At 46.4% G+C, this 12,710-nt stretch overlaps 1 protein-coding gene across 1 annotated transcript in view; it reads left to right on the top strand.

Moving 5' to 3' along the window:
• Positions 1-439: 439 nt before the first annotated feature.
• EXOC4 (exocyst complex component 4) overlaps positions 440-12,710 on the top strand; it is a 203,863-nt gene continuing 191,592 nt past the window's right edge. Inside the window, exons 1-2 of the mRNA XM_027669176.1 lie at positions 440-587; positions 4,805-4,893. Coding sequence (XP_027524977.1) covers positions 442-587; positions 4,805-4,893 — 235 coding nt within the window. The 5' untranslated portion in view covers positions 440-441. The remainder of the gene's footprint in view (positions 588-4,804; positions 4,894-12,710) is intronic.

Here is a 12,710-nt window from a genome sequence, read left to right as displayed (position 1 = left end):
AAAGGACAAGGGGGAATGGCTTTCAAAGTGACAGAGAATGTGTTTAGATGGGATATTGGGAAGGAATTCCTGGCTGGGAGGGCAGGGAGACCCTGGCACAGGTTTCCCAGAGAAGCTGTGGCTGCCCCTGGATCCTTGGAAGTGTCCAAGGGCAGGTTGGAGCAACCTGGGCTAGTGGGAAGTGTCCCTGCCCATGGGAACCTGATGATTTTAAATTCCCTTCCATCCCAAACCATTCCATGAGTCTAAGTAATGAAAAACAAGCTTTTACTGAATCAGAGCCACGAGAGTCCCCAGGATCCTGTTTCTGATTGTTTTCAGCCGTGTTTCTCTCAATTGGAATTTTTGAGGGTTTTGTCGATTTTTCCCTAAAAAGTACCTAAAAATCCCAGGTTAAATTATAAATTTAAATGCTATTTTTATCTCTGCCTGCTGTTGCAGATGCTGCTGACAGAGTACCTGGACATGAAGAACACCCGCACGGCCTCGGAGCCCTCGGCCCAGCTGAGCTACGCCAGCTCCGGCCGGGAATTCGCCGCCTTCTTCGCCAAGAAGAAACCCCAGAGACCTAAAAACCCCCTGTTCAAGTAAGCTGAGGATGCTAAAACCCTACCTAGGCTGCCTTTGGTCCCTCAAGTGCTGCACAAGGCTGGCTGCTAATCACGGTTTCACAGTAGGAGAGGTGTGGAAGTTCGGAGTTGGAGTTTTAATGCCTGGAGCTGAAGCCTGGCTAAGATCTGTCACGGATTCAGCGCTGGATTTGGAGAGTTTAGCTCTTCCCAGGGCTCATTTCAGGGGCTGGAATCCCATTACAAAGCTGCTGCAAAGCCTGCAGTGATCCATTATACCTCCCTTTGTCCAGGGAAAATTCAGGACCTGTTAAAGAGAGCGATAAAGGGGACCGGACAAAGGGAATTAAGATAACTGTGTAATTACTAGATAGGCAGAGCAGTTAATCCTGTCACTAACTCCTTTAATTCAAAGTTCAGGGTGGAAAGAATTAAGTGGTTGGGAGGAGAGTATAAGAGAGAGGATGAGAGAGGCTGGGTGGCCAAGGGAAAGATCTGGGGGAGGGAATTTGGGCAGGAATAAGGAGTGAGGAGGAGGAGGAGGAGTTGGTGAGCAGAGGAGATTCACACTTAGATTCAGGGGAGCTGTGCTGAATTTTCTCCTCTTCTTCTACCCACATGTGCTGGTCATTCTCTTTGGCCATGTGAGGATTTTGGGGAGCACCAAAAAGTGCTGGTTTTGCAGCAGGTGCCCTGGGGGGGTGTGTTCTTATAATACCTGAGGCCCCAGTCAGAAATCCAAGTCTTCTTCACTGGTTTTGCCCCTCACAGGATGTGCCCTCCTGTAACCTGTGATTAGAAGGATTCCAGAGGTGCCTCCTGCCCCTGTCAATCCCTGGTTATTACCCCTCACCCTTTTTTTTAAACACTCTTTTTTTAACACTTTTAACTTATTTGTCTCTGCCTCTCAGGCTGGTTCTTGTGGACTGTTAGAGCCATAAGATAAATGCTTAATAATGGATTGGTCCCTAATTCCATGAGAATTTTCATCTTATTGATTTTGATCTTATTTAGTGCTGACTGAAGGATGCTTTTAGGGCTGTTTCAGGTTGAGAATTCCCCTTCAAATGTACCCTGACTTGCAGATCACAGAATCCCAGAATCAGCTGGGTGGGAAGGGACCTCTGAGATCATCCAGTCCAACCCTTGATCCAACCCCGCCGTGGTTCCCAGCCCATGGCACTGATGCCACATCCAGTCTGTCCTTAAACACCTCCAGGGATGGTGACTCCACTCCCTCCCTGGGCAGCCCATTCCAATGGCTGATCCCTCTCCATGTAAAACATTCCTTCCTGATGTCCAACCTGCCCCTGCCCTGGCACAGCTTAAGGCCGTGCCCTCTTGTCCTGGCTGGAGAGCTTGAAAACTCTACAGAAGCTGGACCAGTCCAGCAACAAGTTTATGAGGCTTGCAGGAACATGGTCTGCTGGAGATGATCAACCTGGAGGATAACCAGGTACCACACTTCATATCCACCTCAGCTTCTTCTAAGAATGCAGAATATATTTATTTTTTTTAATTAAATTTCTTTGAGAGACCAAAAAATCTCACAACACTGCAAGAAATGAATATTAGAATCATAGAATCATAGAATCAGTCAGGTTGGAAAGGACCTCTGAGATCATCCAGTCCAACCCTTGATCCACTACTGCTGTGGTTCCCAGTCCATGGCACTGATGCCACATCCAGTCTGTCCTTAAACACCTCCAGGGATGGAGAATCCACCACTTCCCTGGGCAGCCCATTCCAATGGCTGAGCACCCTCTCTGGAAAGAATTTCTTCCTGGTGTCCAACTTGCCCCTGCCCTGGCCCAGCTTAAGGCCTACTTGTCCTACTGCTGGTTCCCTGGAGCAGAGCCTGACCCCCCCCCTCCGGCTCCCCCCTCCTGTCAGGGAGTTGCAGAGAGTGAGGAGGTCTCCCCTGAGCCTCCTCCTCTCCAGGCTGAGCCCCCCCAGCTCCCTCAGCCTCTCCTCACAGCACTTGTGCTCCAGTCCCTTCCCCAGCCTCGCTGCTCTTCTCTGCCCCTGCTCCAGCCCCTCCAGGGCCTTCCTGAGCTCAGGGCCCAGAGCTGGACACAGGAAATGTTTAGTGGAACAAAACCAGGCTGGCTCAGCCTCTCACTTGTGGTCTGTTCTTGGGTTTACATTTATTTGAGGAATAAAAACTCCCTGTTTCACTGCAGCAGGCTCAGGCTGTGCATTAGTTTGTCAGCAGGGAGGGAGGGTGTAGCTGTCTCAAGTGCAGGTGAATAACCTGTGGGAGCAGCACATCCCTCACTGCTGGTCCTGTCACCATCCCTGCAGTGACAGCAGAGCTTCCTGGGCTCTCTTGTTTGGTTCCCTGTCAGCTGTCAGCAGATCTGTGGAAATCTCCCTTGAAATGGAATTTCTCGGCCCGCTGAGGTTTGTACACGTTTGATGGAGCGTTATCCTTGTCTCCTCTCCCATCTCCAGTGCTTTCCCTGCCAGCTTTCCAGGCTCTTTTCCTTGCCTTTCCATCAGCTCTGTCCAAATCAGAGCCTTCCACTTGTCATCAGGATATCTGCATTTAATTCCTGGCTTCAGGAGTCTCTCAGGGCAGGGCTCCACCTCCACCTCCACCATGTTTTACTCACAGGTGTTTGTGCCATGTCCCGAGACAGCTGAGAGCTGATTTAATCAATATTAATTAATATTTAATTAATCTTAAAGAATCATACTATTTAACATATTATTTCTATAATAATATAATATGTGTATTATATATATTATGATAAAAATATATACTAGATTAATACTAGTTAATATTAAATAATATTTAATTAATATTAAACACTTCTACCACTTGTGTCTTCTGTGGAAGAATGAGAACTCCTCAGTTGAATCCTGCTGTCTGGAAATCAGCAGCTGGTGTTTGGAAGAGACTCGGAATAGTTTTTTTCCCTTATTTTTAAAATGGGTGTAATAAAAAAAAATAAATCAGGATTTGTTTAGTTGTAGCGTTGGTTTGGGGGAAAAAAAAAAAAAGCTTCAGATAAAGGGTATTTGGGGAATTTGAATGTTTTGTGCCATCATAAATGTGGCTTTTTTTCTCTTCCCAAAGGTAGCTTGATTTGCAAGGTGTAAGTTGGGGTTGGGGCAGGAAAGGAGGGAACTGTAGACTTGCAAATTCTGTGTAATTCTGTGTAAAACTAACATTTTTTTGACATCTTTGTGGGAGGATCTGCATGGGAAAGGAGGTACAAGGGTAGAGGATTTAAGTGGCAATAGGAATGTGGAGAAGTGCAGATCTAGAAGATGGCAGAGGAGGGGAAATAGGGGAGAAAAACTGGATGTCTGTGGGGGAAAAAAGGGGTGAGATGTGGTTTTGATGCCTGGAGAAGATCTCTGGGCCGTGGGGATAATGATACACTGAATATCTCAACTGTGGCCAAGAGGGAGAACGTTGTAAATACAGAGACAAGAATTTACTGCTCATTTAATTAAAGTCTGAAGAGTTTGTTGTATTTTGATAAATCATTATTGGTTCAGTTGCAGTAATCCTCACACGATCCAAATTAAAGCAGAAAAGCCTCATTAATAGTCATAACCCCAATGCTGGGGAAGCTGTGAAATGCTTTTTTCCCTTTTCTCTGGTGTGATGCTGCTGTTCCCAGTGTCCCACTGAGACTGATTCAATATTCCTTAACAGCAAGATTGGGAAGGGGATACAGCAGATCATCACCACCTCGAGGTATTTTTGTGCAGAAAGTTCCCCTCCCAGTCCGGTGTCCACCAGGGCTGTTTGAAGGTGCCTCGTCCCTTGGGAGATGTTTTATCCCCACCATGTGCTCCCTTTCTCCCTGTTTCCCAGTGCCCACCAGGGCTGGCATTCCCAGTGCCTGGAGCAGCAGCCCTTGGCCACGTGGATTATTCCCAGCTCAGGCAGGTCGGGCACAAGGCCCTTGGCCATGGGACAGTTGTGGTGTCCAGAACTGTCCTGGAGTCATTGAGGGGGTCAGATCAGTGCCCAGCCTGTGCCCTTTCATCATGAGTGCCAAAAATCCTGTTCATGAGGCTCCAACAGTTGGGAAATATTTATCTCTGCCTCTCAGGTTGGTCCTTGTGGACCGTTAGAGCTGTGAGATAAATGCTTAATAATTGATCCGTCCCTAATTCCGCGGGAATTTTCATCTTATTAATTTTGATCTTGTTTAGGGCTGACCAGAGGATGCTTTTGGGGCTGGCTGGATTGATTTTTTCCTGTTGAATTCCAGGTTTGAGTCCTCCTCCCACGCCATCAGCATGAGTGCCTACCTGCGGGAGCAGAGGAGGGAGCTGTACAGCAGGAGCGGGGAACTGCAAGGTATGGAAAGGGAAAATGTGTTCATTGGATAATTGTCCTTTGCAGGAGCTGGAATATCCCATCCATGCCGTGCCAGGTGTTGATCCCCCTCTGCTTTGCCACTAGTTTGAAGCTCTGTTTATTATTAAGTTGGGAAGCAACAGGGTTTGTCTTTATTCCCTCTGTTTCCAGCTGGAGGTCAAGGTCTGAAAAAGATACTTGTTAGACAGTGGGTGAAGTGGAAACCTCACCCTGAGCACTGGATTGGGATTTTTGGAGCTCCTTTGGATACTTACTACCATTTATCTCCTCACATTACATGCTGGATTGCTCTGGGAGCTGAGCTCAGCCAGCTTTTATTTGAAGTTGGATGGACTAAAGTGACCAATTCTTTGTCTTTTGTGCACTTGAGGAGTGTTTCCAAAAGGTGAATTTGAGGACTTGGGCTGCTCTCACTGGTTTATGTTCCCTGTGGAAAATGCTTTATATCCACAGGGAGGTGTCCTCCAGGCATGGCATCATTCCATGTGTTTTTCCTTTCACAAAAGGGTTGGGTTTGGCAGCAAATCAAGGGGGATATCTTAGGGTTGCCATGATAACCTAGAGCAGGACTAAATTCTGGGTCATCTATTCCAGTTTCTTACTGGGATAATCATAACAAGAAAATAGTTTATACTCTTAAAATATGATGGCAAAGGGTAGAACTTCTCTTCGAGCTCTTGCCCATGATAATTTCCAGTTGGCTTTTAATTGAGAGTGTTTTATAATTTACCAGAGATTGTTTGGATGACTTTTTATTCCCTTCCTCCTTTTATAACTTGCCCTGATTGACAAGTTAAACCCACCAGGGTGTGGAAAAAAAAGCCTGGAGAGACAGAGTGTGTTCTTGTGGCAGATTGTTTCACTTTGGTGATCTTGGCATCGATGATTGTGGGATTAACAATCCCGTGGTGAATATTCAGATGGGTCTGGGTGGACTGTGAAGGAGGAACCTGAGGTGCAGATGTGCTGGAGTTGACAGTTGCCCCACACCACGATGTGAAAACAGAGTGAAGTGGAGACACCTGCCATTTAAATTCTGATCTCACCTCTTGCACACACCTGGGAGGTGTTGAACTTGCAGCTCTTCACCCCCTGAGGTTCAGGTTCTCACCTTCACAGCTGTCACACGTGCCTGGGGTTAGCTGAGAGAAGTCCCCCAGCTTGGGGGGATGTTGTGAACTCTTGAGTTTTTTGGGAGGGTTTTAAGTCATTCTCCACAGTTCTGAGCCCTCCAGAATTCCAAGTCACTTCGGGATGTGTCCCGTCGTGTTCCGTCGTTCCCGGTTGTCTCCACACCCCGTTGTCCCTGTTGCTTTTAAAACAGAGCAGAGAACAGAACTGACTCACCCCATGGCTGTGTCCTCCTCCAGGCTGAGGTTTTTTGGGGATTTTTGGGGTTGTTGCTGTCAGACTGAACTGAGGGTTTGTTCATAAGCAGCTCCTGTCCTGGGTTTGGAATTCCTCACTCATGGGCACAGCCTGGATTTTGTGGAAGAGCAGCTCCTTATTGACAGGACACAAACCCTGAGGCAGGGTTGGGGTGAGCAGGAGGTTGGGAGCCTTTTCCAGAGGGGAGGATGCAGGAGAGCTGTGTAGGATTCGCAGGATTCCAGAGGCTGGGAAGAACAAAACCTGTGGGCAAAGGAAATAAAAGACAAAACACAGGAATTGGTGTGGATGGAGCCTGGATTCTGTTGCCCTTTCTGGCTGAGTTGGAAGAGCTTGGACGTGATGCAACAGGGGACAAAGAGTCAACAGGGACAATAGATGAGATGACTTTGCTGAGGGTCTTTGCAGTTTAAACCACCAAGAAAAGTTTCCCTTTGAACTTTATGTTAAAAATGTAGCAACCTCTCTTTTCTATTATAAGCTGCTGTTCCCTTTTAGGGAGCTCATTAATCTTCCTGAATCCCAGACCACAGCAAGATCTGCATTTGGATTTTTTTTTTTTTCTTATTTTACCTTTTTTTTTTTTTTATCCCTTTTTAAAGAGAAATACAATTTAATTGTTCAATCAGGTTGGTGGAAAGCAGGCACGTGACACTCTGCCTTCTGTGAATGCTGCACAGTTTCTGTTCCCAACAGCCTTATCCACGGGGATGATTCTTCAGTGGCAGCAGGGGGAGGGTGACTTTGTTAGGGAATCTTTTTTTTTCCTGAAAAAAAAAAGACCTTCAAAGAAACATATGCATGAAAAGAAAGGAGTTTATAAAAGTTTGGCTCACGCTAACTTTTTTTGAAAGGAGAATTTAATTTAAATAGCCTTAAAATGTGTGAAGATCAGAGGGAAGCTTTGTCATTAACCTCTTTGATTTGGGCTGAAATAGTGCAGTGCACGAGGCTCACATTATCCCTCAGCAGGGGAAAGGGACCTGCTGCAAGTCATTTAGAGCTGGAATTCTTGTGTCTTATTCCACTGAAACTGGAGGAGGAAGACTTAGGCCATGTGTTTTTCCCTTGAAGTTGGACACACAAGTTCTTTGGTGGTTGTCATTTAAAAAAAAAAAAAATGGGAAAAGGGGCAAGTCCGTCACTGAGATGTCTCCTTCCAGACAAACATCGTGTAGAGAGAGCTGAGAATGTTCACCTGGAGAAGAGAAGGCTCCAGGGAGAGCTGAGAGTCCCTTGCAGGGCCTAAAGGGGCTCCAGGAGAGCTGGAGAGGGACTTGGGACAAGGGATGGAGGGACAGGACACAGGGAATGGCTTCCCAGTGCCAGAGGGCAGGGATGGATGGGATATTGGGAAGGAGGCCCTGGCCCAAGTTGTCCAGAGAATCTGTGGCTGCCTCTGGATCCCTGGAAGTGTCCAAGGCCAGGTTGGACAGGGCTTGGAACAACCTGGGCTAGTGGAAGGTGCCCTTGCCCATGGCAGGGGGTTGGAATGAGGTGAGTTTAAAATCCCTTCCAATCCAAAAATCCAAACCATTCTCTGAAATTCTCTAAGTCCTCTGAAAGGACTTCGTTTTCACGTGATCCAAACCCTTCACCAGCACAGGTGGTGCCTTAACATCTGTATCCTGGAGGGTCTGCAGGTCTCTCTTTGTGGGGTTCAGGCAGGAGCTGGATTTGGGAGCTGCCAATTAATTAAAAATAAATGAATAAATAAATAAATGAATAAATGAATGAATGAGTGAATAAATGAATGAAGGAATGAATAAATGAATGAATAAATGAATAAATGCAGGCCAACAACAGGAGCAAGCAAGGTCAGCTCTGCCCATGTCCCATCCCACACCTGGGCTGGTTTCAGGATGGAACGTGGAGCAGCTGTTCCCATGGATATTTCCATGGGCTCCACACCTGCTCAGCAGCTCTGTAAAACTCAGGTTTGTTCCTTCTTTCCCCCTGGAATCTCAGGGCACTCCAGCATTAATTCAACTTCTCCGGGGCTTCGCAGGACAGGGATTTATTTGGATTGTTCTTTGAGATGTGATGCACTTTCCTGGGAGCAGGATTAGAGGCAGAATTCCAGAGTCACCACTCATTTTTTTGTTAGATCCCACTGTTTTGAGTATTAATTCATTATGGTATTAATTTATAGACATATAAACAGTGTCTGCCCTGCGTGGCAGTGGAGCTGAGGAGGATGTTCCACGTGGTGTCTCATGTGGAATCACTGCTACAAGTGCTTTGTGCTGCTTTAAAGGACAGGAATTATTCTTGGGTTGCCATTGTGCCTTTGGGTTTTTACTTTTCATTTGTTTTTGGTTGTTGGGTTTTTTTTAATGAGAAACTGTGTGTCCCTGATCCTGCTGCTTGGGCACCTTGCAGGTGGAGTCTGTGCTCCTGCTGGCACTGGAAGGTGGGACTGAGCTTGTACAAGGAAGGCAGCAAAAAAATCCAATGACTTCATAAAAGAAGTCTTTAATAGAAGAAAGAATTAAATTCATGCCCCAGAGCTGTGTCCTCCCAGCTCTTGGGAGGCAAATTTTGTGTGCTGAGCTGAAACAGCAAAAATTCAAGAATTCTTTATGAAGTTATTTAAGCAGTTTCTGTCCAGAACATCCCAGGGATGCAGGACACTCCTTCCTACTTCTAAAATAAAATTGGATAAGTTCCCCTTGCTTTAGTTTTCAGAAGATACTTGAGTTTCAGGTAGCATGGGGGGGTTGGAACAAGATGATCTTTGAGGTCCCTTCCTACCAAAACATTCTATGGATCTGTGGGGTTTCAGTGTCTCAGAGGTGACTTTAAATACCCAGAACTTTTGCACAGTTACGTTTCCCTTGCTGGGAGTAGCAGAGCACTACATGAACTTAATTCCTAAACTAAAAATGTAATGGAAGAGGCCCTTGTGGATTTTAAATATGCAGCACTCAAATATCTCAAAGTTGACCAGGAGTCCACACCCTGGAAGTGTCCATGGCCAGGTTGGAGCAACCTGGGCTAGTGGAAGGTGTCCCTGCCCGTGGCAGGGAGTTGGACCTGGATGATTTTTAAGGTCTCTTCTAACCCAAACCATTCCATGATTCTGTGATTACCTCTGTGTAGAATATAGACCTTGTTTTTTGTTCCCTGAATTTCTCTCAGTGTTGGGCATGTGTTTGTCTCCTGGGTTGCAGTGGATCTTGCTGGAAGTTTGGACCGTGGCTGAACAGCTCAGGTGTAACTTTTGGGACTCAGAATTACCTGATCTCTGCAAGTCTCAGTGCTCCAGCACTTCCCAGTGGATCAGTAGGAGAACTACAATGTTAAAGGTGTGTCATGTCAATGAATTATAGAATCACAGCATGGTTTGGGTAGGACAGGACCTTAAAGATCATCCAATTCCAACCCCTGCCCTGGGCAGGGACACCTTCCACTATCCCAGGTTGCTCAGCTCTGACAAAGGATGGCAAATCCAGCTGTGACACAAAGCCCTGCTGTAATGGCACAATAGATAATGAATCATTTTTTAACCTTGTTTCTTAAAAGTACAAATCCTGAGTATTTTTTTCACGCCGGCCAGGGGATAAATGGAAAACCCTGAGCACCCCTATGGTGGTACAAATTTAAATTTGGGGAGTGGGTTTTGTGTTACTCACCGGTCTGTTCATCTGTTCTCAGTCCAAACCTGAATATTTCTTACCATAAGGTTTCAAGTAATTAAAGAAAAGCCAAAGAGAAACTCCGCTAATTAAGATTTCGACGCCAAGGAATCGCGGCGAGAGTCACCAGATCTGATATGACAAGGGCACGATGTAAGGCCAGGTCTGGGGAAAATGCAGTTATTTGTAGGTGCCTTGTTCCATTTGGATTCACCAAAGGGCTGCCAGAGGGAGCCAGCTGAGCTCAGCAGTGACAGAAACGAATCTTGACGTTTTGGATAATGAAAATTCGGTTCAGCACCTTTCGGAGATGGGGATGATAATGTGTTGTCAGTCAGAGCTCTGTGAGGGAGAGGGGGGGGAGAGAGGCAATAGAATTCCTGTCTGCTTCGGGGAGACAACGTTGTGACAAGTGGACTGGTGTTGGTTTAAAAACCCTCTTTAAGGAAGGCTGGGGGGGGGGGTAAAAAAGCAGCTGAACCCCCGGCACGAGGGGAGGGGGGAGCAGGTTTGATGTTCCGGAGCTCCTGTCACGCGGCCGCTTTTGTCTCGCCGTGATGAGCAGGATCAGAGTTTGCTTTGAGCTCAGGGAGGGAGGGGGGGGGAAGAGAGAGGGGAAAAAAGGCTTTTTTTTGTGTGTGTGTGTGTGTGGTTTGCCTGCATTAATGCGATCAGCTCGTGGAGACCTTGTAAACCCACTTCTGATTTCCTCGGCGTGTGTCGTTCCCGCTGTAGCGGATTAGCGGCGCGGCCTCTTCAAAGGCTGCCCAATCAAGGAGGGGTTATTAAAACCAGGGGAGCTTTATGACTGAGAATTAATTAGAGCAGCATTTTCATGCAAAACATCCAATTTTTTGATTAGCAATGGAGCAGGGCCGCAATTAACACTCTGAGAAGCTTAAATTTCCAACGTTTTTGATTCTCGGGAAATGAGATTATCAAACCGGGGTCAGGCACTTGACAGCAGAAGGGGGATTAGGTGCAAGAAAATAATTTGTTTCTTGATTTTGCCTCGGAGATTGTTATTAAAGCTACCACAAATTCAGAGGGAGATACCTAAAAAAAGGAGGCAGGAGGGTCCCTTTGCTTTGTCAGTGCCCTCCATGCTGGGCGAGGAGCTTTTCTTGTCCCCATCATTGGGAAGAGCACATCTTGCATTTCATCTACAGCAACAGGTTTTCGTTGCTGGGTGGGGTTAATCCAGCTTTCCCCCATCCCTGTGGCTTTGTTTTGTTCTTTTTAAGCAGTTTTTTTGATCCCTTTCTGGTGTCTGAGGGTGTGTGTTGCTGCTTATCAAAGGCTGACCTCGGCCAGCCGGCGGCTCCCATGAAAAAGGGTCGGGGCATCTCTGTCGCTTCTGGAGAACATTGAAGGCTTTGGAGGGGGTTTTATCTCCCACTTAATTCTTGTCACTTCTCAGGGAGGTGTTGAAAGTCAATGGTTGGGCTGTGAAATCTCTGCTTTGGTTTGTGGCAGGGACTTTGAGCCGGGTAAGGCAGGTGGGTAATTTTTGAGGGCAGGTCGATATTTGCTGACTGCGGTGAGTTCAGAGGGTGCCAGAACAGTTTGGGTTGGGAGGGACCCCACTGATCAGCCAGTTCCACCCCCTGCCATGGGCAGGGACACCTTCCACTAGTCCAGGTTGCTCCTCTGGCCTTGGACACTTCCAGAGATGAGGATTCCACAGCTTCTCTGGGCAACCCGTGCCAGTGTCACCACCCCGGGCTTGACTTCAAGCTCCTCTTTATCTTTGGTCCCACAAACTGTTCTCACCTCAAAGCCCGAGGACCTCTAGGAAACTACTCCACAGATTGTCAGGTCCTTTTTTAACCTGAAACCAGAAACATCAGGGTGTTGTATCAGCAGAGGAGCTTCTCAAATAAAGGCAGAAAAATCAAAGTTGGAATCAGTTATGAGTTCTGTCATCACCTTGGATTCTCCACCTTCACCGCTCTCCTGCTACTGCCAAGCTTCTTTCCCCTTTTGATATGAGAAAGCACATTCCAATAAGTCTCATTTTATAAAATGCCCCACAAATACTTCAGGATTAATAATCTTGTGACCAGGACTGGATGTGTTGAGTTGTTGCAGTTCTGGGCAGAGGAACTGCTGGGTTTTCTGGGACTCTCCCTGTCCCAGTGCCTTGTTTGCAAAGCCATCAGTGGTTTTTCCAGATACTTATTTACAGCTTCTTTCCAGCTTTGAGTTTGGGCTTACTAAAGAGTTCGAGGGCTTTGTGGGGAATTTACAAAGACAACTGTGGAATTATCTCGTATTATGCAGATTAAAACAGAACAGGGAGAAAATGTTTGTGTCTATAAACTGTAATACCCTGGTTTATATCAATTAGTGGAGTTTTTTCCAGGCTTTTGGAAGTACTGAGCCACAGAATTCCTTCTTTTCTGTAAATTCAGTAGTAAATGGGTTTATTTAAAATGGTTTATTTAAAAATTATCCTGCTGTTCAGGATCAGGATTCCCCATTTGGTGTGAGCAGGTTTCTGATGTTCTGCTCTTCCCTGAGGAATATTCAGGGCTGCAGCGTTGGAATGGGGCTGGAAGAACCTGGAAAAGCTCCACAGGTTACTAAATGGGTGACACTGGCATTGCCTCCTCTCAAATTTAAATCATCTGAAGCCAAAAATCCTATTTTTGAGCTCTGGGCTTTCCTTAGGACGTTATTTGTGTGGAGCCATTTCTGTGACTCCTTTAAGGAATATTTGATTTGTTGCTGTGTTTGGGTTGGTGTTTGTGGTGGGACATTCCCATG

This window comes from Corapipo altera, unplaced genomic scaffold, assembly GCF_003945725.1.
Source record: "Corapipo altera isolate COAL_440 unplaced genomic scaffold, ASM394572v1 228, whole genome shotgun sequence".
Lineage (NCBI taxonomy): Eukaryota > Metazoa > Chordata > Aves > Passeriformes > Pipridae > Corapipo > Corapipo altera.
This window is presented reverse-complemented; position numbering and strand designations above follow the sequence as displayed.